General features: G+C 37.4%; 1 protein-coding gene across 2 annotated transcripts in view; it reads right to left on the bottom strand.

The window, feature by feature from the left end:
• Positions 1–10,250: 10,250 nt before the first annotated feature.
• Positions 10,251–26,550, bottom strand: part of PROS1 (protein S) — a 105,469-nt gene continuing 89,169 nt past the window's right edge. For both annotated transcript variants that reach the window (XM_063661460.1, XM_063661461.1), the window contains 5 exons: positions 24,632–24,799; positions 22,823–22,991; positions 17,252–17,403; positions 15,060–15,285; positions 10,251–11,548 (listed from right to left, as the gene is read on the bottom strand). In XM_063661460.1, the coding sequence (XP_063517530.1) occupies positions 11,388–11,548; positions 15,060–15,285; positions 17,252–17,403; positions 22,823–22,991; positions 24,632–24,799 (876 nt within the window). In that variant the 3' untranslated portion in view covers positions 10,251–11,387. The remainder of the gene's footprint in view (positions 11,549–15,059; positions 15,286–17,251; positions 17,404–22,822; positions 22,992–24,631; positions 24,800–26,550) is intronic.

Genomic DNA, 26,550 nt, shown 5'->3' with positions numbered 1-26,550 from the left:
GGTCTGATAGCCTGACACCTTCTAGTTTCTAGTCAGTCAAATTAAATGTAAGTAATAGTAAAGGTGATAAAAGCTACTTTTGGAAACACAGCTTTATTAATTGAAACTATTTTTTTCTTATTTAACATTTGATTTATTTAATATCTCCCATTCTGCCCACTCCAAAGAAGCCTTATATTTGTTTTTAATAAAAGGGATTAAAAAATTTTTTAAAGCATTATATAACTACCATTAAATGAATAGATCATAACATTAAATTTTTATTTGTATGAATCTATAGTCTACAAATCAAGGCCAAATTGAATATGAGATTCTAGTATTTTTTTTAACTTTCTGAACCACACAATCAGCTCTCTGAAAATCATATAAAAGAACCACAATATATCAGTGCTTTAAAGTAATTCTTTCAGGAAGCAACAACGACATTTTAATGCTTTCAGAGGAAATACATCTGAATGAATTATGCTAGTTAATTACTTCCTAGGTTCTTTACCTTCCTCCTCACATAATTCACAAGCAACTCAGAATCTATTTCTTTTGTTAAATGACCATTAACATGAGTGCTTAGTGGATTAGCATTTCTGTTCATACACCATACTGATCTGAACGTATGTTCTAATGGTGCTGGAGAAAATTGTGATGCTGAAACATACGGCATAAAAACACATTTTAAGGTTTTAAAATATTATTCTTTTCTTAAATCTGGCACTGTTAAACAAAGGGACAGATTTGAGCCACTTTGGATCAAATGGAAAGTACAGTCTCTCTTTTTCAGCACAAAATTGAAATGAGGCAAATAAAGCAGCCTGTTACCATTTTCAAGTCTGGTTTAAGACAAGACAGGTTTGTTACGTGGATATATTTCATAATGCTGAGATTTGGACTTCTAATGATCCCATTGCACAAGTAGTAAGCACACAACTCAATAGGTAGTTTTTCAGCACTTGGACCCTTCCTCTCTCCCCACTTAGAATATCCAATGTTTATTGTTCCCATCTTTGTGTCTATGTATACCCAATATTTAGCTCCCGTTTACAAGTGAGAACATTTGGTATTTGATTTCTGTTTCTGCATTAATTCGCTTAGGATAATGGCCTCCAGCTGCATCCATGTTGCTGCAAAGAACATGATTTCATTACGTTTCACAGCTATGTAGTATTCCATGATATACATGTACCACATTTTTAATGTTAATTTTATTTTTAAATTTATTCTTGGAGCCTATAAATTGGTAAATTACAATAGTAATAGTACAAATAGTAGCAATACAGAGTATTTAGCAATATTGTAATATTTCTTTTTACTCGACAGTCCACCTTTGTGTTTCACTTTCCATAAACAAATACACTGGATTAAAGCAATAATACTTCTCTCAGAATTCTGAAACTGGGACTGAAACCTAGAAATGATTATTACTCTGCCATGTCTGAACTGTATCTAACATGAACATAGAAATGCAGAAGTGGTTGGCAGCCATGCCCCACAATGTAAACTGAAGAGATGAGGGAACCAGCATGTATTGAGAGAGTAATGTGTAGTTGCTTGAAGAGAAACAGTCATGAGAAACAAAGTGAAGGAACTTCCTTATTTCACTACAGCAAATCCAAGCCCCAGGAATATTCTTTCAGCCCTGGAATTCCATAAGTTAACTAAATACCTTTTCTAAAATTCTCCTTTTGCTTAAGCTAATTCAAATTGAGTTTCTACTACTTGCAACCAGGGGAGTTGTAAGCTCATTTACATTGACTCTCGGTAACAGAGGAGTATTTAGTGTTGAATATGAAGAGCCTGCTTTTGGTTTCATGAAAAGGATTGCTTTCTAATAGTCAGAGCTCACTGTAGCAGACATGAATGGGGTTCTGCCCAGACCACCTCCAAGAGAACCTTCTGCAAAACAGAGCTGACTGACAGACCACTTGTTATTCCTCTGGACCTACCTGGGATCCTTCCCAACCAATGACTGAGCACAGTGAGGGTACTTATGCCAGGCCCTTCCTGCTTGATGCAGGACCCTTCTGATGGGCAACATTTTTCAAGAACTCCTCATCTCCTCATCAACATAGCTGAAACCTTCTTAGAACTGCACTCAGATCTGAGACTTCCTATCATCCTACCTCCTTCTCTCCTTCACAGGTTGTCCAATTTACATGGCTACCTGAAGATTCTTCCTACTCATTCCTGTACCCTCCTTTTTCCTTCACAGATGTTTCTCCCAATAAATGTGTTGCCTGTTGTATTTGTTTGCTAGGGCTGCCATAAAGAAATACTACAGACTAGGGGGCAATTGGATTTTTTTGCAGTTCTTGAGCCTGAAAGTCTAAGACCAAGGCATGAGCAGGTTTGGTTTCTCTTGACGTCTCTCTCCTTCGTTACAAATGGTCATGTTCTTACTGTGTCCTCACATGGCCTTTCCTCTGTGTCTGGGCATGCCTGGTGTCTCTCTCTTTTTAGAAAATGATACCAGTCACACTGATTTCTGGCCCCACCCATACAACCTCATTTAACCTTAATTACTTCCTTAAAGGCTCTATCTCCAAATATAGTCACTTTGGAGTTTAGGATTTCAATATTTCAACATATGAATTTTGGGAAGACACAATTCAGTCCTTAACACCTGTCCAATCTCTGTTGGAATCTGCTTTTTGAAAGTCCCAAACTGATGCAGTGAACAAAGGGAAAATGAGCTGCCTTTGGTTAATAGTGAGCTCTGCTTCAGTGAAGATGGTCACACAGAGCCTGAGAGATGATTGTCCAGTGACATCGAATGGCCCACTTGATTAGATTTCTATCTAAATTCCACACTCACAGAGTTATTTATTTATTATTGAACATTAACAGTTAAAAGTAATCTGGAATCTGTCAGCTTGATACTAAGATAAAAGACTAAATTAGCATCTTTGAAAACATGATATGAGAAGAATCATAGAAGACACATTTGCTTTCTAGGTTAGTCATCTTTATGACCGTATTTGTACAAAGGCACATAGATATTTGTGTCTTGTTCATTCATCTATCCCAAATGCCCAGAAAGCGTAGTGTTTGGCACATTTTGTGTGTTCCACAAATAGTTGTTGGATTAATGGATTGATCATTGCCTTCCCAACACCCCCACAGTTACCATACCAATCGGTTCTCAGGTTCTATGTGTTAGAAATAACTGGAGGACTGTGATGATTATGACGCAAATGAGAGACTTAAGATGAATGATTTTACTGATTTTTCTTTCTTTCTTGGGTATTTTGGAAAGTTCCACATGGGAGGTAGAAGAAAATGAGAAGTCTTCTCACAAGTCTTCATGTTTAGTTTTATGGCCCCCAAATGCACCCAGGTAGTTCTTCTCTGTGTTGAACTATCTGACCCCCAAGAAGTCTACATTATTATACCAGAAGCTTTCTAGTAATTAGGTTCATTAAGGCTTAGTTTTTCTTCCTAGAAATAAAGACTGACAGGAAGGAGGGAAGACTAAGGATTGGATGCCATGCTTCATGGCATCCATGATGCTGAAATGAGCTGATGAGAGAAAAACTAGTGAGTGCTTAAAAGCTACAGATACTTAGGTTTCTAAGACATTCCTGGAGAACATCTGTTTGAAACATCAGAGGGGAGAGTATAGATACCAGGAATAGGAGAGTTTCACTCAAATTGGCTGGGCACATATAAAAACTTCTTTGAAAGTTACTCTTTTTAGTTGGGTATACATTTGTCAAAGGTTTTCAAGAGCACTAAGTTCTGAGCTCTGAGCAGATTCTTTAAAAATCAGCAAACTAACACAGGAACAGAAAACCAAGCACCACATGTTCTCACTCATAAATGGGAGTTGAGCAATGAGAACACATGGACACAGGGAGGGGAACATCACATACCAGGGCCTGTCGGGTGGTGGGAGGCAAGGGGAGGGATAGCATTAGGACAAATACCTAATGCAAGCATGGCTTAAAACCTAGATGACAGGTTGATGGGTGCAGCAAACCACCATGGCACATGTATACCTATGCAACAAACCAACATGTTCTGCATATGTATCCCAAATCTTAAAGAAAAAATAAAAATCGGTACTTGCAGAGAAAAAGAAAAAACATTTAAATTTTTAGAATAATTATTCTACATATTTCTTGAGCTATATCAAAGTCAGAAGAATGTTTGAGATTGATAAAAAAAAAAAAAAAAAACTCCCCAAGGAGGTATTGAGCACGTATCGAGGGTAGCTACAGCATTATCTCAATGATTGATTCTACCACCGAGTGCAGCCCAAGCAAGCTTCTTCCTTCACGTAATAGGACGAATATACCACTCTCTTTAACGCAGTAGTCTTCATAAGCTAGTAAATTGACATCCTACTGGACTTTTCTCTCATGCCATCCCAGGTGTTGCCCATTGTATTTCTAGCTCACCATTACTGTGCCAGTCACAGCTGATGATGCTTGGGCTTATTGTATAGCAGCAAGTTTAAACGTTTTTGTAGTTCCATTTTTCAGCATGAAACTCATCACATGTTCAGAAGAGCCCTTTTTACTCTGCACTTCCCCAAATGCAATCACTGACAGCTCCATTTGTTGTAAATTGGCTGAATCCCAAAGAGGTCAGGAATAAGGCAGAGAGAGATTAGTGGTTGCAAGCTCCCCACAATCCCCACTCCTGCAGAATGTCACAAGGTCATCATTCCTGTACAATCCTACAGAGGATTTCTTGATGACCAAGAAGGCCAGAGATGATTCGGGGTGTATGCTGTCTAGCAGCTACTTGGCCAACAGCTCCCCCTCCAGGGCACTGGAACATCATTTCCACAGCAAGTCAAGGTTGCATCCTCACCTTGGATAAACTAGCTGAGGACCCTCTTCCTCCTGCCTCACTTTCCATTTCCTTATCTCTTCCTTTGTGATTTATCCTCTGTCTCTTTCTCTTTGCTCATCATCTCTTTCTTTCTCTGGCTTTTTTCATTTTCTAAAATCATTTTCCACTAGTTACTATTTCCTCTTTCCAGACACATTCTTCTCTCTCTCTCTCTCTCATAATCTCTGATTTATGTTTTTTATAATCTCTGCCTCTTTCTTGTCTTTAGTCTAGAAATCTTTCCCTCTTTCTTTCCATTTATATTTGTTCTTTATGTCTGTCCCCCTTTTTTATATTTGGGGTTTTTATTGTTTGTTTTTTGAGATAGGGTCTCACTCTGTTGTCCAGGCTGGAGTGCAGTGGTGTGACCATAGCTCAATGCACGCTTGTACTCTTGGGCTCAAATCATCCTCTCTCCTCAGCCTCCCAAGTAACTGGGACTACAGGCACCCATGCCACTATGCCCGGCTAACATTTTTTTTATTTTTCATTTTTATTTTTGTAGATATGGGGACTTCCTTTGTTACGCAGGCTGGTCTTGAACTCCTGGCCTCAAGCAATCCTCCCACCTTGGCCTCCCAAGATTTGGGGATTACAGATGTGAGCCACTGCACCTAGCCCCTTTAATATGTTTGGTTAAACCTCCTCTCCCCTACCAAATTTTCTCTCCTCTTTCTTTTCTTTTTTTGCTTCCTTCCTCCCTTCCTTCCTTCCTTCCTTTCCTTCCTTCCTTCATTTATTTCATATTTTTTTTGAGACAGGGTCTCACTCTGTCACCCAGGCTGGAGTGCAGTGACACAATCATGGTTCACCACATCCTCAACCTCACCTGGCTCAAGTGATCCTCCCACCTCAGCCTCCTGAGTAGCTGGGACTACAGGCACGGGCAACCATGTCTGGATAGTTGGGGTTTTTTTTGTATTTTTTTGTAGAGACAGGGTTTTGCCATGTTGCCCAGGCTGATCTCTTGACTCCTGGGCTCAAGCCATCCACTGACCTCGGCCTCCCACAGTGGGATTACAGGCGTGAGCCACTGCATCTGGTCCCTCTCCTCTTTCTCATATGCTAATCTGGTGTGGCATCAATTTGTCACTATCTACTGCTATTTGTTTACAAAAAACAGCAGATATTTATTTTTCTATCATTTCTCCATCTCCTCTTCACCCTCCTCATCAAGTATTTTTCTATATTCTTTACTTTTCTTTCCCTCATTTTCAATTTTGTATCTTACCAAATCTTTCACTGATTTGTTTTCTACCTTTCTTGTTTTCTTTTATGTCTTCTCTTTGTTGTCTTTTTCTCTCCTCCTGGTTTTGTACACACACACACCTGTTCTTCCTCCCTACCTCCCTATCCTTCTTTCTCCTGTCTTGTTTTTTTTGTTTGTTTGTTTGTTCGTTTTTTTTTTGTTGTTGTTGTTTTCTTTTTGAGACGGAGTCTCACTCTGTCGCCCAGGCTGGAGTGCAGTGGCACGATCTCGGCTCACTGCAAGCTCCGCCTCCCGGGTTCACACCATTCTCCTGCCTCAGGCTCCTGAGTAGCTGGGACTACAGTTGCCCGCCACCACGCCTGGCTAATTTTTTGTATTTTTAGTAGAGACGGGGTTTCACCATGTTAGCTAGGATGGTCTCAATCTCCTGACCTCGTGATCCGCCCACCTCGGCCTCCTTAGGTGCTGGGATTACAGGCGTGAGCCACCGCGCCCAGCCTCCTCTCCTGTTTTTTAACTCATCCTTTGGCTTTATGTCTGTTTTTGTCTGTGTATGTGTGTGTGTGCATCGTGTATGCACACCCCTCACATGTGCACAGAAGACAGGAGAGGCAAGGAGAGGAGTGCATGAGGTTAGAGAGCTACCCACAGAGACTGAATCTGAGGTTTGTAACCCTGGTTTCCCATGAGAATCTTCTGATTTAATTGTTTGCAAAGGGGTCAATGAACCCAATAAGCCTGGGTTTAGATCTACTGGTTTAATGATGAAACCCCTTGAAAGCCAAGATTAATTATTCTTACCTCATGCAATAACCAATAGGAAAAGGAGATTTTTGAGGACTTCAGTGAAATAAGATATCTGTGTGAGACAGAGAATCTGAAAGCATTATGGGGGATGGTCACAAAGACAGGACTTGGATGCAGGGAAACAAACAGAAATTCATATCTGTCTTTTTGGGCCTCATTAAATAGCACCTCACTGAGCTTTCATTTAGAATCCATTTCTCCTTCCCAGAACCCCCTGCAAATGTTTATTTCTGCATTTCAGTCTTTACCAAACTCAGGCTCACTTTTTAATTACTTGTCCATGTGTCCGCTCTCTGCTGGACTGAGTACATCAACAGCAGTAACAAAATATTTGCTCCACTGTTTTCTTGGGATTCTTTCTAGCCCATGCTTATAATTATCTAAGTGTTCAGAGTCAGTGTCAGCATTTGCTTAATTCAATTAAGTAATATCATACTTAATCTTTGAAATGTTAAAGTGATTAATATTAACAACTGAGATTTAATATCACAACCAGTTATATGTAGAACTGGAGATAGAATTAGTTCTATCCAACCAATTGTTAGATTTGTTGGAATTGTTCATTCCAACCATGTACCATTGACTAAGTGCTTAGATAACTAGTAAGAATATGGGAACAGTGTAGTTTCAAATTTGGGTGTGGACTCTTGACCCAGACATCCTGGCTCTTTGCAACTTGCCTTGCAATCTCAGCTTTGCAACTTGGCTAGCTACATGTACAAGGCAGACTAAGACTGTGCCTATTTTTCAGAACAGCCAGTTGTTAGTCCCCTGTGGCCATCTGTACATGCTGAGTTGGCTCAGGAAGATGCTCATCTTCAGAAGATCCAGTGTCAGCCTGAGTGTTCAATTTGGCTTTAAATTAATTTTTTTATATTTATTGTTTGGGACCTCCAGATAATAATGCCAGATTCTTCCTATGTCAGTTAAATATTGGCCCGCTCTCCCTTCTCTTCATATCAACTTGAAGAAGGATTTGATTTATCAAGTGGGAACACCCCAATTACAGAATGAGATTCCAGATTTCTCAGTTTGAAATGTTAGCAGGAAAGAGAATCAATCATTAGCAAATTGCAGGTATTACTTTACAATTTCTTTCCCATGAAAATAGGATTCTTTTTGAGGAGGGCTTGTTATGGCAAGTAGATTAGCAGAAATGAGTCTGTAAATTCACCAAATGCTATTCTTATCCACAGGTAAGACAACTGCTACACCATGGCATGTCCAAAGCACTACAGAGTAATGGACTGCGGATCAGGAAATACCCTCCAACCTCACTGGTTTTCAACTTGTTCCAAACCTCCCCATACTCAGTTCCCTTCTATTTCTGACACTCTTAGCTTCACAACTTGAAGCTAAGATCTTTTTCCATTGTCAGTTTGACCTCATAATCTGGCCTTGCACTGTTTATATTATTAATAATATGTACCCAAAACCCATGTATGCTGACCCAGGTAACTGCCCCCACCTTTGCATTTTGCAAACACAAATACAAGATAGCAAGAGGTTATCTTGTATAGCACTAGATGAAACCCTAAGCAATGTCTCTGCCATAGAAGATCCAGTTTTCAAATATAAGTTCTCTGAAAGCTCAAAGCTTGCTATAGCAAGAAACTTGTGTGCAAGACCACCATCAAAACAATCTTCTTCATAAGGAGCAAACTACTGACCAAAAGTTTTTTTTGTTGTTTGTTTGTTTTTTTGAGACAGAATCTCACCCTGTTGCCCAGGCTGGAGTGCAATGGCATAATCTTGGCTCACTGCAACCTCCACCTCCCGGGTTCAAGTGATTCTCCTGCCTCAGCCTCCCGACTAGCTGGAATTACAGGCACCCGCCACCACGCCCAGCTAATTTTTGTATTTTTAGTAAAGATGGGGTTTCACCATGTTGGCCAGGCTGGTCTCGAACTTCTGATCTCAGATGATCTGCCTGCCTGGGCCTCCCAAAGTGCTGGGATTATAGGCATGAGCCACCACACCCGGCTGACCAAAAGTTTTGTCACTTCAATTTCTTAGGATAACCAGAAAAGAGCTGCTTTGTAGCTCCAAGGAACAGGAACCTGAGGACTACCAAGGGCCAACTTGAGTATTGTGACTTCCTCTTCCACTGGGCTTAGCCCTCAGACATACTACTTTTGACTCCATATGCACAGAGTAGAGTAGGTGCTTGATAAATATTTGTTGCTGAAAGAAGGAATTAGAACTTGATCTTATTTGTCCTTTGAGTTTCTAGTGACTGTGCCATCTCCCAAATCAATATTAATACCAACATGATGAAATCTAAAAATCATTTCAGATATTCATCTTCTTTATTATTTCAGTTCCCATAGATGATAGTAACTAAAGGTCCAGGGGAATGCAAAAATAAATAGGCAGTTCTTTTGTGAAAAAACAAATTTTCAAATGAAAAAGTCCTCTTTCCAGTAATCCCACCAGTTCCTTAATTCTAGAATGAAAAGAAAATTGGAAATACTTTATTGTACTGGCAGATAGAGACTGAGACTAGAATTATATTTTCAGACAGGAGAAATGAGGTGAATAGTCCTGTTCTTACAGATTAACCATTGCTTTCACTGATCCATCACTGACTGCTGCAAATGGTTAAGTTCTATTACCATCTCACATAACATGTTCAAAAAGTAAAAAGAAAAAAGAAAGCTTTTTCAAAAGGTGAATTCTAAGGGACTCTGTAATGGCCCTGTTATTTGGAGTTCTTTCACTTATATACAAACCTGAAATGGCACCAAATATCTACTTTGCCTTGTTCTCTACCAACTCTTTAAAAGTAGGAATCTATATTTCTTGGCAAAGTTCAAAATTAAACATCAAAGATTCTTAGCCATAGGTCTAGACCCTCTCTCTAGCCATGCATGCGCACATCTCAAAGGTAGATGAAATTTATAAATGCATCTCTGGAGCCTCTAGGAGCATCATTGCCTGCAGGAAGGTTTCTGCTCCTGATGTGAAAGATAGAATTGATCCCCATATCTGACCTGTATGTGGCATAATCAAATGAGAAGCAGGCAACTCCTCCTCTTTCTTTCACTCTTTTTTTTCCCTCTCTCATGTTTTCTCTGTTTTTCTTTTTCCTTGCTCTTTTACATGAATGTAATTATCAATAGTCACTTGCTGATATTCATCCCCCATAGTACCTGGTGGCAATTGGGAAAAAACTTATATTTAGCAAGACAATTTCTGGGATGTGTCAAAAGATACATGTTACTTTTGCTTCTCTTCACCTTCTGAGCTCCAGTCTACCACCCAACCATAAATACTATTCAAATATTGAAGCTTTATCTGTCTTTTAACTGAAGAACTACTTCGTTGTATGAAGAGTTAAATGTCTATTATGTAATTTTATGTTTTATTCAAACAGTTGATATAATAAAGATATTCGCATGCATTTTAAAAGTATACATCAATTTATTATAAGTGATATAAAATACAATGAAAAGAATTAATTTTTAAAAACTGTCAGTGAAACATCTGATATGCATCTGGCTAGGAATGGTAGATTCAAAGGTGATAAAACTGCCACTTGAAATGCATCACAGTACCAGCAGGCACGTGGCAATCTTACCTCCTTACTTCTTTGATTACAAAGATACGGTATTCACTATATCCCTCTGTGGTTATCCTTTTGTTAAAATTTGTTCTGGTTTTCATAGTTCCTTTTGTACTTCAACAATCACATTTTGGCAACTTACTCTGGTAATTAAAAGTTGGATTCAAGGAAAACTATGAACTCCCACATTTGTTCATTCTCCTTTCCATCCCTGAATTCTGTCTTTTGGAATGTAGACCTTGTGTGACCCACACAGCCAAATTTAAGAAATGTACCCACTTCAGATTTCCCCACCTATCCAACCTAATCTGATGTCTCATCCTGACAGACTGCAGCTGCCAAGAAGTAAGATTCCTGTGCTGCTCTCAGGAAAATTTGTCCCACTTGTTTTCTAATTCAATAAAGATACTGGTTTAAATGTGAAGCCACGCAAGAGAAAGATGAAGCCAAAGCTGGTCCCCCTGAGGAATTGTTTTGAAATAAGGCATTAGGATCCTCCATTCAATTCATATTTAATAGACCACCATCTCTTCTGCCTTCATCAGGAAAAAAAACAAAAACAAAAACAAAATAGTATCTGCCTATAATCATAGTATTTAATTACATGCACTTTTGTTTGAGTTTACTTCCTTGCTTTCTGAAAAAAAGATAGGTATTTAGACACTAGTTCATGATGATAAAATTAAAATTTAGTTTTACAAACAAAAATTGAAACTGTCATTTGTAGGAAAGGAATTCAAATTTAAAATTGTTAATTTTCACTATTCTTAGATAGCAAGAGAAGTAAGAATTTCTTTACTGTGATTTATATCACAACAGATTTTTTTTCCTTGACAAAGGACCTTTTAAAAATCCCAGCAAAGGACCACAAAATAATCAAAGACTGCACATTGTAAATAAAACCCTTCAGCTGTTATTGAAACATAAGTATAATTACACACAAGGAAAAGGTATTATCAGCAGAGAAAAGATGTCTTAAGAATTCTTTGTCTTTTTCCAAACTGATGGACATGAGTGAGCTCTAATATCATTATGTTTAGAAATGGCTTCATCCAGATCCAACTGTACACCATTAATATTCACTTCCATGCAGCCATTATAAAAGGCATTCACTGGTGTGGCACTGAATGGAACATCTGTAAAAGTAAAATATTAGAATATTAGTCCAAGACTTTTAGCATCTTGTTGGTTTACAGTGAGAGAAGTCATTCAGACTTCCTGTTTCCAACCAAATTCTAATCCTAAAGGAAAAGTTAATAATGAAATTCTATTCCATAAATACACATTAAGTGACTCCGATATACATGTTATTGTACTTCATTGAATTCAGCATGTCATGAGTTCCTCGGATTTCATAAACACAATTAGTTCCATTTAAACTTAAACACATTTGAGGGAGAGTAGAAACAAGCATATTCTTGTGATATTCTATTTTTATTATACAAATAACATACTATTTTCTCTTTAAACTTAAGCAGCAGTTTAAGCATTGTTAAATCATTTTCTTAACTCCAAATTATAGCTACTTGGAAATATCTTTTAAATGTCATGATCAATATATCTCTTTTATTATTGTTGGAATAAAAGCAGATTTCTGTATTTTTCCAAAGAAACAATTTTTTGTTGAGCATACAATAGGTCATGATACAGGATTCACTTTCATGCACTATTTAGAGTTCCTAAAAATAACAATTTTCCTTCCTCTTTTTTGGCCTCTCCTCTCCATTAATCTTAACTCACAATGGATATTCTTTAGCCCTTATTCTTCATCTTCAGTACCTTATGCCAAAAAAAAACTTTTAAATTTTCAACTTCTAACTTGCCAACACAGTGAATAAAGCTCCTACTTTACTATGACTGTGAGCTCATAGCATTTGTTAAGAATCTCTTTCAAGTTGGGCTAAACATCATAGATTATGCCACGTCTCGTTTTTTGAGAAAATAAATTACTCAAATTCATTCGTTTTTTGAGGAAAGAAATTACTCAAAATCAACCATTTCTCTTGGGTTTTAGTACTTCACATGGAATTGTACATGCCTACTTTGCATGCAATTAATAATTTACCCATCTCACAGTTTATACTCTTAATATCTCAATATTTAGCTCCTCTCAAATTTCCCCACTCTTTCTCTCAAGACATTTTGCCTGAGGTTAGTCCTCAGTGCTGTTGCCAAAATCCCAAACCACTGACATTTTGATAATTCTACTTCTTTTAAACTCTTTGTTGGTTTGGTTTCCTAAAATTGCATTCAACTAACTTGTGGATAAGGTAGTAGGTAGATTTCAATATAGAATTTATTCATTCAAACTATAGTTTTACTCCCTAATAATTAGGCATGCTCGCTACTTAGCTCTATTGATCTATCTATCTATCTATCTATCTACCTATCTATCTATCTATCTATCATCTATCTGTCTGTCTGTCTTTCTATAGCTTTTAAACCCTATTTACTTCTATTTCCCAAAACCCCAGATACAATTTCCATATATGGGAAATCAAGACCATGAGCAGTTTAAGCGGTATATTGAAGGTTATCAGAGGTCCAGACATCAAACTCAGAATTCTCCCCATGAGAATAAATTGCAAATGTCATCTGAAAATGCTTCTAAATAACTTTCTGCCTCTTTTTTTCCATTTAAAGTGAAATATTGGTGCCAATTTCATATTTTCCAATATTCAGTTAAAGATAAATCTGCTTTTCCTCCAGTTTTCCCCATCTTGGTAAATGGAATCTCCATCCACGCAACTGCTCATGCCAGATACCTAAAAGTCATCCTTATACCTGTCTTTCAGTCATTAAATCCTATTAATTTTGTTTCTAACACATATCTCCGATCTATTCACTGTCCATCATCTTCATTGTTATCACCCTGGTCCTGCAGCTTCCTCAGTGTCCTCATCTGTAAAGTGGGGATAATAATGGCATTTACGTCACTGGACTATGTTGAAAATTAAACAAGTGCATATATTTGAAGCACTTTAAACAGTGCCCAGACTGTTTGTTTTGCAACAGTTGATGGTAGTTTAGATACTACAACTATTGTCACTGCTTCTTCATCTGGACTACTGAATAGCCTCTCAGATCATCTCAATTAAACCCACTTTTGTCTCCCACCTATCCATCTCCATCCAGGATGCAGAGTGAATTTTTAAAATTGTAATATTGCTATACTACTTCCTTGTCTAAAACTTTTAATAGTTTCGTGTCTCTCATTATGAGACTTACGATCCTGAACTAGGTCTACAAACAATCCATCCAACTGCCCAGTTCACAGCCTCACTCTACACTACTGTCTCCCTTGCTCAGTATGCTTTAACCATACTGATATCCTACAGATTCCTCCAGCGTGTCATCCCCTTCCACTTTGCCCACACATGGAACATTTTACTTGCATAATAACTCCAATCCCCACTCCCAGACCTGGTTAAATTTATTTAGCCTGTTCAGTATCAGATTTATAGTTTAGTCTATTATTCAGACCAGTTGTTTCTGGCCCCCAAGACCAGGCGAGAAGTCGTATTTTCAGGTTCTAAAAGTAACCCATACTTTTCCCTCATAAAAGTGACCACAATTTTAATTATTTTGATATTTTCCTAATGAGTTGTTTAATGTCTACCTCTGCCACTAGATTCTTTATGTTGCGAGCACCTGGGACATAAGGTCTTTTTTTTTTTTTTGAGACAGAGTTTCCCTCTGTCGCCCAGGCTGGAGTGCAGTGGCGCGATCTCGGCTCACTGCAAGCTCCGCCTCCTGGGTTCACACCATTCTCCTGCCTCAGCCTCCCGAGTAGCTGGGACTACAGGCGCCCGCCACCACGCCCGGCTAATTTTTTTGTATTTTTAGTAGAAAGGGGGTTTCACCGTGTTAGCCAGGACGGTCTGGATCTGCCGACCTTGTGATCCGCCCACCTTGGCCTCCCAAAGTGCTGGGATTACAAGCATGAGCCACTGTGCCCAGCCCCATTTATTCAACTTTTATTGAGGCCTTATGTCCCGGCTGGGCGCAGTGGCTCACGCCTGTAATCCCAGCACTTTGGGAGGCCGAGGAGGGCGGATCGCAAGGTCAGGAGATCGAGACCATCCTGGCTAACATGGTGAAACCCCCTCTCTGCTAAAAATACAAAAAAATTAGCCGGGCATGGTGGCGGGCGCCTGTAGTCCCAGCTACTCGGGAGGTTGAGGCAGGAGAATGGCGTGAACCCGGGAGGCAGAGCTTGCAGTGAGCCGAGATCGTGCCACTGCACTCCAGCCTGGGCGACAGAGCCAGACTCCATCTCAAAAAAAAAAAAAAAAGCTGGATAAATGATAAGATGAACTGAATAATAGATGAATAAATATCGGGTAAATAAGAACAAATATTGAACTTATAAGACTATTGTGATGATGAAATAAAATAACATATCCTTTCCGGCTGGGATAGCCAAATGAAGCAAAACTTGAGCAGCCTTAGTTCAACACTTTTAAACTAAACAAAACAAGACAAAAATATGCCAATAAAATGTCGGTACTAGCCCCTAGAAAAAGAATAATGAATACTGGATTTTGTGTTCCCTTCTGATGCTTTTTTACTATAATTATATATTTAAAATATTATCTGTTTGATTAAAATATACTTTTTAAAACTGAAGAAAAAGTAAGCAGATACCTGGAAGGCCACCCAGGTATGTGGCCACTTTTGCTTTCATTGCTTTGTCCAAGACGGCAAGTTGTCTTTGAAGGTCTTCATGGGAGATGGTTTCTATTTTAAGTGGTGTCGACAACTCCAGATTGTTTCTGTTGACTCTAAATTCCAGATGAGATTGTTGATCGGAACATAGACTTAGGGCCTGTATCCGATATATTACTGTATTTTCAACAGATAACAGAATATCCTGAAGAGCAGAGCAAAGATTCAATATAAGCAAGGAGTAAGAGTAATGCTGCTTAAGAGTGACTTTTGAGTTTCTGAAAGTCAAAAACTAAATTTCAATAAGGAAAGAAAATGTATGATAGAGCCTCTAAATTTAAGGGAAAAATTACTGATTATTATAAGACTAATTTATAATAATTATGACTAAAATTTAAAATACACATTACTTTTACAAACTCAAAGTTTAGCTAAAATATAAATGTATACTGGTTTCTGAAAATTCAGTAAAACAACCGGAACCTGTAGGACTGTCTTATATCTTTCTGTTTATGAGCCTTCCTAATTTCCAAGTTTACATATGAAAAGGGAAGGAGTTGAATCACTCTTTGTTGAGAAAAGACTTGGGAAATTTAAAATCCTTTAGTAAGCATATGCCAGCAAGACTAACAGGTTTCTTTGTGCCACACAAGCAATCCTATAGACTTGGGATAAAATAAGTGAAGAGGCCCTGAGAAAGAAAAACCAGGGATTGCCACCAGTACGTTATAGAACATTTACCAGAAGATTCTACAGAAAGAAAATGTGTTCATTCTGCTGAACCTTTCAAACTGCCGTTATGCCTAAATTACTCAATGTGTTGAGTGTGATCTCTTCATATAGCTTATATGGCATAGAGGAAAGTGATAAAAACATAATCAGAAATGTTTATTTAGGAATCCAAGATACCTATTTTAAGTGAAAAGACTAACTTTGCAAATATAGGTTACTTGAGGAAATCTGTTATTGTGTTGTACACGTCCGTATCCTTAAACTCATTAAAAGAGACTGTCAATAAAGAAAATGCTCCAAAATGATCAATGGTATCTGGAATAATGTTGTAAAATATTGCATAGACCTTGAGAAGGAAATCTGACATGCAAAGAAAGAACCATGGAGGCAAACACTCAAAGGATAAAATAAATATCAAAGACATGGCATGCGTTAACCTCCTCCACTGCCTGAATGTAGTGTTTAAGATAGGAATTCCATTTTGTTTAAAAAGAAAAACTAGCAAACAAAAAACCCCTGAAATCCAAATGTAGAAAGCTCCTTAAAGACAGGAGATTAAAACAAAAACAAAAACAGAAAAAACTCATCAGGATATTTTTAGGTTACTTATGGTTAACCACCAGAAACTTGTGATCCTCCTCCCTGAATGATACTTTAAGTTGCAAACAGCATAACTTGTTTTACTACAATAGACATTATTCAACCATAGGTCTCTTCTAAAATCTAGTGAAAGCATCCAAGTCAGCCTTGGCATAAACATCAGCTTCTTGCTGTAACTTGTTGGAATGCACTGTGGATGAGACATAGACAGAACGACTATGCTCTAATAGCAGTCTGAATAATACAGATTTTCTGATAACCCTCATATTTCCTTTCATCTAAGGCTTTTTCATGTTCTTCCTCCTAATTTCAAATAAGAGTTGCCAGTAAGAAACCAAGTGGACCAGTTTTAACTTTCTCTCTTTTTTTCCTAACTTACTCTTGGGAGAAAAGATTAAGAGTGTAAGAAAGAACAAAACATTATAATTAAGCACTGAATATCTGACAGTGCACTGTAATTAGACTCACTTCTATGTTGACAGTACAGACTAATTCCCACGACGCTTAAAGGATTCTTAATAAGGGTGGATCTCTATGTACTCGGATGGCTCCAAGCAGCCTGTGTGAGAGTCTGCCTAATCTTAGGTATAGATGCAGTAGGATTTTCATTCCTCCCTCCCCTTACTTCTTCATTCAGACCTTGGAAACAAGCCAGAAAAAAAGTAACAATAATAGACATTTTTTGAGTCCTTAATGATGTGCTGGAGATTGTGCCAAACACTTTACATAAGTTACTTTATTTAATCTTCAAAATAGTCCTTTGAGGTAAATACTGCTATGTATACATTTTAAAAAATGAAAAGAAAAACAAGGCTCATATAGGTTTAGAGTTAAGTTACCTGTGATTTTTCAGAGGTGGAGTCCACCAAGGACACAGCAAAGGGCACTGTGTTGTTACCAGAAACCAAGGCAAGCATAACACCAGTGCCCATGGATGGACGAATATTCAAGGTCACATTTATATGCCAACCCTCAGCACTGGATACATTATCTATTTAAAATAATGAAACAGAAGCATGATCAATGCACTCCTAAAGTGCACCAGAAGGAATTATTATTAACACAGTCCAGGTAATACTCAAAACTATCTTGTGTAATACTATTTTCATTCCCTTTCTCAATGATCTATATAACCTAGGCAAAACAAAACAAACTTTTTTTTAATGCAGGCAAGAAACATGCAAATGGAGTACCATCTTCCCGTTCTTCCTAGAAGAGAATTCTGGATTGTCGTGTGAAGGATTATCATGGATTTTCCCGGTTTGCTCTTTAACAGCGCTTCCTTCTCCCTTGCACATTCACCAATGCTCAAATCGCAGAGTGGTCATATTTCCAAGGACACGTTTGAAAGTTCAACAAATTTACTGTAATAATTTAGGGAAAATCTGGGTACAGTTGCCATCATCACTCCAAAGGATAAATATGATTTATATACATAGGAGAGTTGGATAGTTCGATACTAGAGAAATACGCTGACTTCAGCAGTTCGTTTTGAAATCAGAATAGGAACCCTTGTTTTGTGAATCTCTTGTCATAATCCTTCACATTCTCTTTCTTAATTACTAGGTTAATTGTCTATCCCACTAACATGCAAGCTCTAGGAGGTGTATGTCTCCATCATTGCTTTGTTTTCCCCAGCACTCCCTCAATAGATATTTGTTGAATTAATGTTTCCAGAATAGCTGGGTTACTAAAAATATTAGTTCATAATCTGAATGAAGTCTTCCTCATTTAATATGATGTAACGTACAGCAAAACCCAAATAGCACACGGAGCCCTTGAAAGGGTAAATGTGAATAAGGAAAATCATTTTCCTTTGACAAGATGTTCTTCCACTTAGCCACATATAATGTTACTAAGTTTTTCATTATAATCCTGTAACTCCCATCCAGAAGAAAAAAATATATAGACCGGGTACGGTGGCACATGCCTGTAATCCTAGCACTTTGGAATTGCCTGAGCTCAGGAGTTCGAGACCAGCCTGAGCAACATGGTGAAACATCTCTACTGAAAAAAATATACAAAAAATTAGCCGAGCATGGTGGTGTATACCTGTAGTCCCAGCTACTACTCAGGAGGCTTGATTCAGGAGAATCGCTTGAACTCAGGAGGCAGAGGTTGCAGTGAGCTGAGATCACACCACTGCACTCCAGCCTGGGAAAAAGAGTGAGACTCTGTCTCCAAAAAAAAAAAGAATGTTTATATGTAATCATTGTGAAATAAGTAATTTTTAATTGATATATCATAATTGTACATATTTTGGGGTACATATGTCATTTGATAAATGCATACAATGTGTAATGCTCAAATCAGGGTAATTGGAATTTCTATCACCTAAACATTTATCTTGAAATAAGTAAATTTAACACAGAATATTAAACTCAAACTAAAATGAACACGCAAATATATAGAAGTTAAAAGTAACATAAAATATTAATTACAAAGTAGATCACTTACAAATTATCCATGAAATGATTAATTATTACAGTAATTTTTTTAGATACAATATAACTCTTATTTTCATTACCTTTTCAGGATTTTTTTCCTTTGGCCAAATCATCATGGATTTAGTTTTATCCTAATTTAATCCTCACCCCATTTATAACTTTAAAAAAATCTTTCATAGGCAGAACAGAACTAGGCATTGTATTTTATTTGTGTTAGAAAAAGGGAAATCATTTTTGTAAAATTTGTCCTTAAAAATGTAGTGAAAAAGGCTGGGCACAGTGGCTCATGCTTGTAACACCAGCACTGGGAGGCTGAGGCAGGAGGATCACTTGAGTTGAGGAATTTGAAAACTGACCTGGGTAACATAGGAAGACCCTGTCTCTGCAAAACATAAAAATTAGCAAGGCATGGTGGCATGTGGCTGTAGTCCTAGCTACTTGGGAGGCTGAGGAGGGAGGATTGCTTGAGCCCAGAAGGTCTAGGTTACAGTGAGCCATGATTGCACCACTGCACTCCAGCCTGGATGACAGAGAGAGACCCTATCTCAAAAACAAACAAACAAATGTAGTAAATACAGACTACGAAAGATGGGAGGTTGGGAGGAGGGTAGGGGTTGAAAAATTACCAATTGGGTATCATGTTCACTATTTGGGTGATGTGTACACCAAAAGCCCAGATTTCACCACTATACAATATATCACAATATATGCATGTAAGAAATCTGCACTTGTACCTCCTAATTACATAAAAATTTAAAAATTTATTTTAATGTAGTAAGCACTTCTTTTTTTTTTTTTTTTTTTGTGAGACATGCTGTCACTCTGTCATCCAGGCTGGAGTGCAGTGGTAAGATCCCGGCTCTCTGCTGTGTCAACCTATTGGGCTCAAGCCGTCCTCACACCTCAGCCTCCTGAGTAGCTGGGACTACAGGCACATGCCATCAGTCTTGGCTAATTTTTGTATTTTTTGTGAAGATAGGGTTTCACCATGTTGCCAAGGCTGGTCTTGAACTCTTGGGCTCTAGCTCTTTGGGATCTGCCCGCCTCAGCCTCCTAAAGTGCTGGGATTATAGGTGTGAGCCACCTTACCTCGCCCTTTTTAGGTTACAAATAAACACAATTAAAATGTAATTTTTTTCTTAAAGCAGAGATATCACATTAATGCTAACAATTTATAATGCAAAGTGTTAGTAGCTCAAATAATGAACTACTAAAAAAGAAAAAGACAAAGAATTCAATAAAATAATTAGAATATATAAATAGCTAATAAACATATGGGAGGATATTCAAGTTCAGTAGAAATTAGGGAAATAATATTAATATTCAAACCTACAAAATTTAATTTTTGAACTATCAGATTGGAAAAGAACTAAAGCACACACTTTCTCATTCTGTTGGTAGAAATATTAATTGATAAAAGGTTTTTGGAAAAGAATGTAATTGAACCTTTAATAATTATATATTTGCATAACCTTTGATGGAGATAACCGAATTCTAAAATTTTCTTCCGTAGAATTAATCACATAAAGGTAGAAGGATGTATGATTTAGGATGTTCACAGAAGTATTATTTCTAAGGTTAAAACCCTAGGGTCAGTGTGGCAAGACTACCTGCTCCACTTAGGCTGTAGAAAAGTGGAAAGGGCACCACCCCCACCCTTACAACAACAAAAGCCAAATTATCTGCATAATCATGACTTTTCTGGAAACTATCAAAGAGCTGAGGTTGCAGAGCAACAAACTAACCAGAAACCTAAAGAAAGACAGGTGTTTCCGAGGAGAGCCAGAATGAGAACACTTTCTAACCCAGGGCAGACAGGAAATGCCATGCAATTTGGTAAAAATAATTTAGGTGAAGATTTAAACAAATTGCTGAACTCCATGTGGGGGCTGATGTAAGAGTTTAGAAGCCCTAGAAACTACAGACACAAAGACAATTCATGCTCATTCACAGGCTCTTCTCCACAGACCTTACCATGCACTCAAGAGAAAACAGAGTGCAGGGAAGGAGACCCGAGAAAGCCTCTCTCTTAATATGGTCCTGAAAACAGCACCAGCTACAGGGAAGCCACAGAGCCCCACCTAGATCCTTCTCGGTCTCCTCTACACAACACAAGTTTTCAAGCCAGGAGAAAGGCAGCAAACCTTGTCATTAGGACACATATGAAGACTCATTGCAACTACAGATTAGGAAGAACAAACAAAAAAAGCTATCTATCATGGAGAAGGAGCAAGAAAACATATTGAGTCCTGATCACTAGACATCTCCCCTACTGATGAGAGTCAGGGAAGAGGAACAGTGAAAATCCCACACTCCTGAGACCCAGGGATACAACACCTGCCTAAGACTGAATTTGTACGAGAACAACATAGAACACTTCCCCAACCTCCGCATCTTCTCTGCCATGTTAGCAAATGTCAGGTAACAAGAGCACTCTGCTAGGGGTGGGCAAGACACTTGAGAGACACAAGTAGGAGAGACATTTTCTTGAGGCATATTATGGAGGGAATACATAAAACTGAGCTGCTATGATGAAAAACTCTCTAGGCCAGGCACGGTGGCTCAAGCCTGTAATCCCAGCACCTAGAGAGGCTGAGGCAGGCAGATCACCTGAGGTCAGGAGTTTGAAACCAGCCTGGCCAACATGGCAAAACCCCGTCAAAAATACAAGAATTAGCAGGGCATGGTGGCGCACCCTTGTAATTCCAGCTACTCAGGAGGCTGAGGCATGAGAATCACTTGAACCTGCGAGGTGGAGGTTGCAGTGAGCCGAGATTGTGGCACTGCACTCCAGCCTGGGTGACAGAGTGAGACTTGGTCTCAAAAAAAGAGAAAAAAAGAAAAAAAAAAGAAAAGAAAAAGAAAAACTAGCTACCAAACTATTCCCTTATTCTAAGCAGAAGGTAGTATTTTAAAAATCTGAGGCTGGGTGCGGTGGCTCACACCTGTAATCCCAGCACTTTGGAAGGCCAAGGGGGTGGATCATGAGATCAGGAGTTCAAAACCAGCCTGGCCAAAAACACAAAAATACAAAAATTAGCTGGGCATGGTGGCAGGCGCCTGTAGTTCCAGCTACTCGGGAGGCTGAGGCAGAAGAATCACTTGAATCCAGGAGGCAGAGGTTGCAGTGAGCCAAGATTGCACCACTGCACTCCAGCCTGGGTGACAAAGCGAGACTCCATCTCAAAAACAAAACAAAACAAAATAAAAGATCTGAAACCTGTGGTGCATTAAGGGTAAATCCGGCACCAACAAAACTTAAAAAGCTCAACTTTTCACTAGATTGATTCAATCCCATTACTAAGAGCCTAGCAAAAGAAATGTGCTCATTTACAGACACAAATATTCTTTATCTCAGTCTCTACTGTTATATGTAAGATGCCCAAATCTAAACCAAAAATTACATGATACACAAAGATGCAAGAAAAACAACACTTGGTCAAGGGACAAAGCAAACAAAATGACCAGACTCAGATATGACACAGTTGGAACTATGAGACAGGGAATTTAAAATAATTATGATGAATACATTGAAAACTCAGTACATAAACTAGACAAGTGTGAACAGATAGGGAATTTCAACAGGGAGGTAGAAATTTTAAGAAAGCATCAAATAGAAATGCTAGAAATGAAGATGAATCTTTCTGATGCATTCATTGGTAGACTCCATGCAAGTGAGAAATCAGTGAACTTTAAAATAGGTCAATTGAATTTACCCAAAAGGAATCAGGATATGTGCTGATAAACCTGAAATAACAACACAAGCACATTCAAATGCCTTTATATTTTTCCCAATACACTGAAAAATTTTTGTAAAAGGTATATAATAGTATGAACAAGCATAAGACTAGAGTGGGCACACAGTAGATACTCAATAATGTTTCACAAATAAATTATTACTGTTTGTTAATGAATAAATTTACTCATTAATGAGAAAATAGAGATAAATGGAAAATCACTTACTATAATCTATGTGAAATTGAGCAATTCCAGAACCAGGATAGTAGGAGCCCTTCTCCACAGTAACCAGGCAGTGCTTATTTTGTTTTTCTTGAATAATTTCCTTTATTCCAGAAGCTCCTTGCTTCATCAAATTCCAGCTTCGTATACATCCATCTAGACGAGGGTTAATCTAACAAATTAAAATACAAGTCAAGGAGTGCATTTTAAACTTAAACAGTGGCTTGATTATGAGTATAGGTTTTCATTAAGAGAAAAAAAATAGTTTCTTTGATAATAGTTGAAAATATTTTGAATTTTATTTAAGTTTTTCTTTTCAAAGTATTCTTCAGATGGACAGTCTTTTTCAGTACAAGCAAGCTTATACTATCACAAGCCCTCAGTGGGATCTTAATGATTTTTAACACTTCAAGCCCCACCTGCCTCTCCTACATCATCCAGTGGTAACTTTTCTGCTTTCAAGTTCTATATTTGCTTCTAGCTGTGGCCGTGGGCTCTAAGTTGTCTTGTTTATCTTCTTTGTTTGTTTGATTGAGATGGAGTCTTGCTGGAGTGCAGTGGCAGGATCTTGGCTCACTGCAACCTCTGCCTCCCTGGTTCAAGCGATTCTCCTGCCTCAGCCTCCTGAGTAGCTGGAAATACAGGTGCCCACCACCAAGCCTGGCTAATTTTTGTACTTTTAGTAGAGATGGGGTTTTGCTACATTGGCCAAGCTGGTCTTGAACTCCTGACCTCAGGTGATCCACCCTCCTCGGCCACCCAAATTGCTGGGATTACAGGTGTGAACCACCGCACCCGGCCTTGTTTTTCTTTGGTGGCATTTATAATATGGGTTTGTCTTGCCAATCAGACTCTAAGTCTCTTCAGACACAAAAGTGTTTGCATTCTTTAGCCTCCATCAAGTATCCTGCCAGGCTCAAGACATGTAAAAACTATTTCATAAATGATTGATACTTTTTGAATAATTTATTTTACTTTTAAAGTGTATTAATTTCTCAGTTTCAAACAAAGGTATACTCATGTCAACATGGGTTAATTAATTCAAGCTTAATATCATACAATAGAAATCTTTTAAAAGTTAAAGTAACTACGAATTTCCAGGAATGAAAGACGGATATAAGATAGTAAATATTTAAATTAAATCAGCAAGTGTATCTGGCAGGCCTGTGACTTCAAGTGAAATTTTTAAAACTCTTTGAAGAGTTAGTGGTTAGTCTCTTTCATCAAACCTATTCTATAGCTATTAAACAAATATTATATTTAGAAAAACATCTATTATATCTAATTTCAATTTGTGACAGGCTATAGTTGTACCCTCAGTAAAGAGGTATTTTTTTAACAATAAATTTCACCTTATGTGTTATTCTTTAGCTTTTGCATTTTGGTCCTAAAAATAGACTTGAGAAAGTCCTTTGACTGGCTTTTACAAAATAGTGTAATTTTGGACTTAAATATATGAATTTATATGTTTAATGACTGAGTATGGATTATCATGATGTTAACACTGAACATTACATTACTAATGTTAACATTAGTGTTAACATTCTCAAGTGTTAACTTGAGAATTTTAGAAATCCACTTCATGATTTATGCTGGGGATTTAAATGGGCACAAAACCACTACATCATTTTTTTATTTCATTAATATAATTTCAAAGGTTACTAATGTTATTTTTCCATGATCATTTCAAGTCATCACACTTAGTATGCTTAACAAAACAACTTCTATTGACTCTCAGAAACACACATTTTCAAATCTATTACAGACAAAAGGAACTCATCCATGATGAATAATACAAGCTTGGATCATTACCGGTTTAATGAGTTCACTTTCCACTTTCCGAGGGAATCCTGCAAAGTATACTTTGGTTTCCAGCAATCCATTTTCTGGCTTAAAAAGGGGTCCAGGTTTATTTATATCCATCACAGCTTCTTTAGCTATTTTAATGCTAATACTATGTTCTAATTCTTCCACAGACACCTACAATTAAAAAGAAAAATTACCAAATAACCAAGCATTACTACATGTCATTTGAAATACTGGGATCTAAAACTTATGTTATTATTCCAATAAAATACTTTTGTAAAGTAATCATTTTAATGTAACTATTAATTTGTTACAACTCATTTGGAATGTCAAATTATGATAAATGTGATAAAAAGGCATTTAGGGTGGCAGCACTTGATCAAAAATTAAAAGCATACCATATTTTAAAGTTAAAAAAAAATACTATTCTGTTAAGCTTAAACATCCAGTTACATATCTTTCAATTCCAGGCTGCTAGAAAATTAACAATTAAGTGAGCCATTCTATCTTAGGAAAAATTTAAGTGGTCTTATTTTGCAATTGTCTGATAATACACGTATGGAATCAATAGTGTAAATAAGTTCTTAATATAAAGTAAGAAAAATCAATATTTTCACTATTCTGTTAATTGCGCACAAACTATTTTTTCTTTAAAATTCAAAAGTTATTGAGGCGATAAGAAAAAAATACATAAAATTAAATTGGAGTTTCCCAATTTTGAGAGTTGTTTGGGTTTTTAGAAAAGGTTTCAAGTAAGGGTAAACAACAATAAAAATTCCTTCTACAAAGGCAATTTGAAGAACCACTGCTGCAATCACTTCAAGTAAAACTATAGCACTCAACGAGCAAACTCTTCACTCACTAACCAATAATATAAGCCAAATAATGATAGGAAGGGAAAAACTATCCTCCAACGTAAAATAAATTTAGTAACACAAATTTAAAGTTGGTCAACACTCCTTCTTTAATATAGCCAATTAGCAGCATGTGAACAACTGTTCTCTCCTTTACAGACTTTCTTAACTTAGCCTACAACACCTGACCCTGCTTGCTTCTCTTTCTACACTCTAACCACTACTTCTCAGTCTCCTTTGCTGGATCTTCTCCTCCCCACAGCTCAGGCTCCAGACCTTTTTCCTGTAGCCATGCAAGTATTTTAAGTGAGACACCATGACTCCACTCCAGGGCATTTGGAAAATTTGGAGGTGAGGAACACTTTTATTTGTCACAACGAGTAGGGGCCATGCTGGCATTGCAAGATGATAGACAATCTGCATTATGTACATACGCTAGTCATGCAGAATTGATAATAATAAGTAATGCAGAACTAATAATAAAATATCAAGTATTCTTAAAATCTTTTGAACATCCCTGCTAGGTATTCATGTAGGGAATATTCATGCTTAGAATCATCTCAGTTTGTGCATACATAGACAAAATATTTGCTGCACTATTTTAGTATTCATTACATTTTTCAAGAATGTAACAATCTTGACAACTAAGGATAGATTGATATTTGTTTTGTTCATATCTTTACCAGGAACTTCTCACCACTTTGGAAAATTAATATTACCAGTGGCAACACCATGTATGCCCTTAATGGTATTTGAGTTGCTAATATAACACCCCAGCATTAGTCTTCATTTGTAGCTTTTACTTTATGCAAAGAAGCAAGCTTTGACAAGTGTTATAGTTATAGTTCACTATGTATATATTGAAATACATATTATTTTCTTATAAATTATTTTCCTTTTATTTATCCATATTAATATAATAATGAGAGCATTATATTGGTTTTGATTGGGTATATGTGAAGGTAGTTTATATTACTGATACATTTCATTATAGAATAGTAAAGGAGCATTATATATTTTCAGACATTGGATGAGATAGTGTTTGGAACCACTGGTCAACACAAACAGTTT

The sequence above is a fragment of the Pongo pygmaeus genome, chromosome 2 (assembly GCF_028885625.2).
Source record: "Pongo pygmaeus isolate AG05252 chromosome 2, NHGRI_mPonPyg2-v2.0_pri, whole genome shotgun sequence".
In the NCBI taxonomy this organism is placed as follows: Eukaryota; Metazoa; Chordata; class Mammalia; order Primates; family Hominidae; genus Pongo; species Pongo pygmaeus.
The sequence above is the reverse complement of the archived record's forward strand: the minus strand, read 5'-3'. Positions and strand labels throughout refer to the sequence as shown.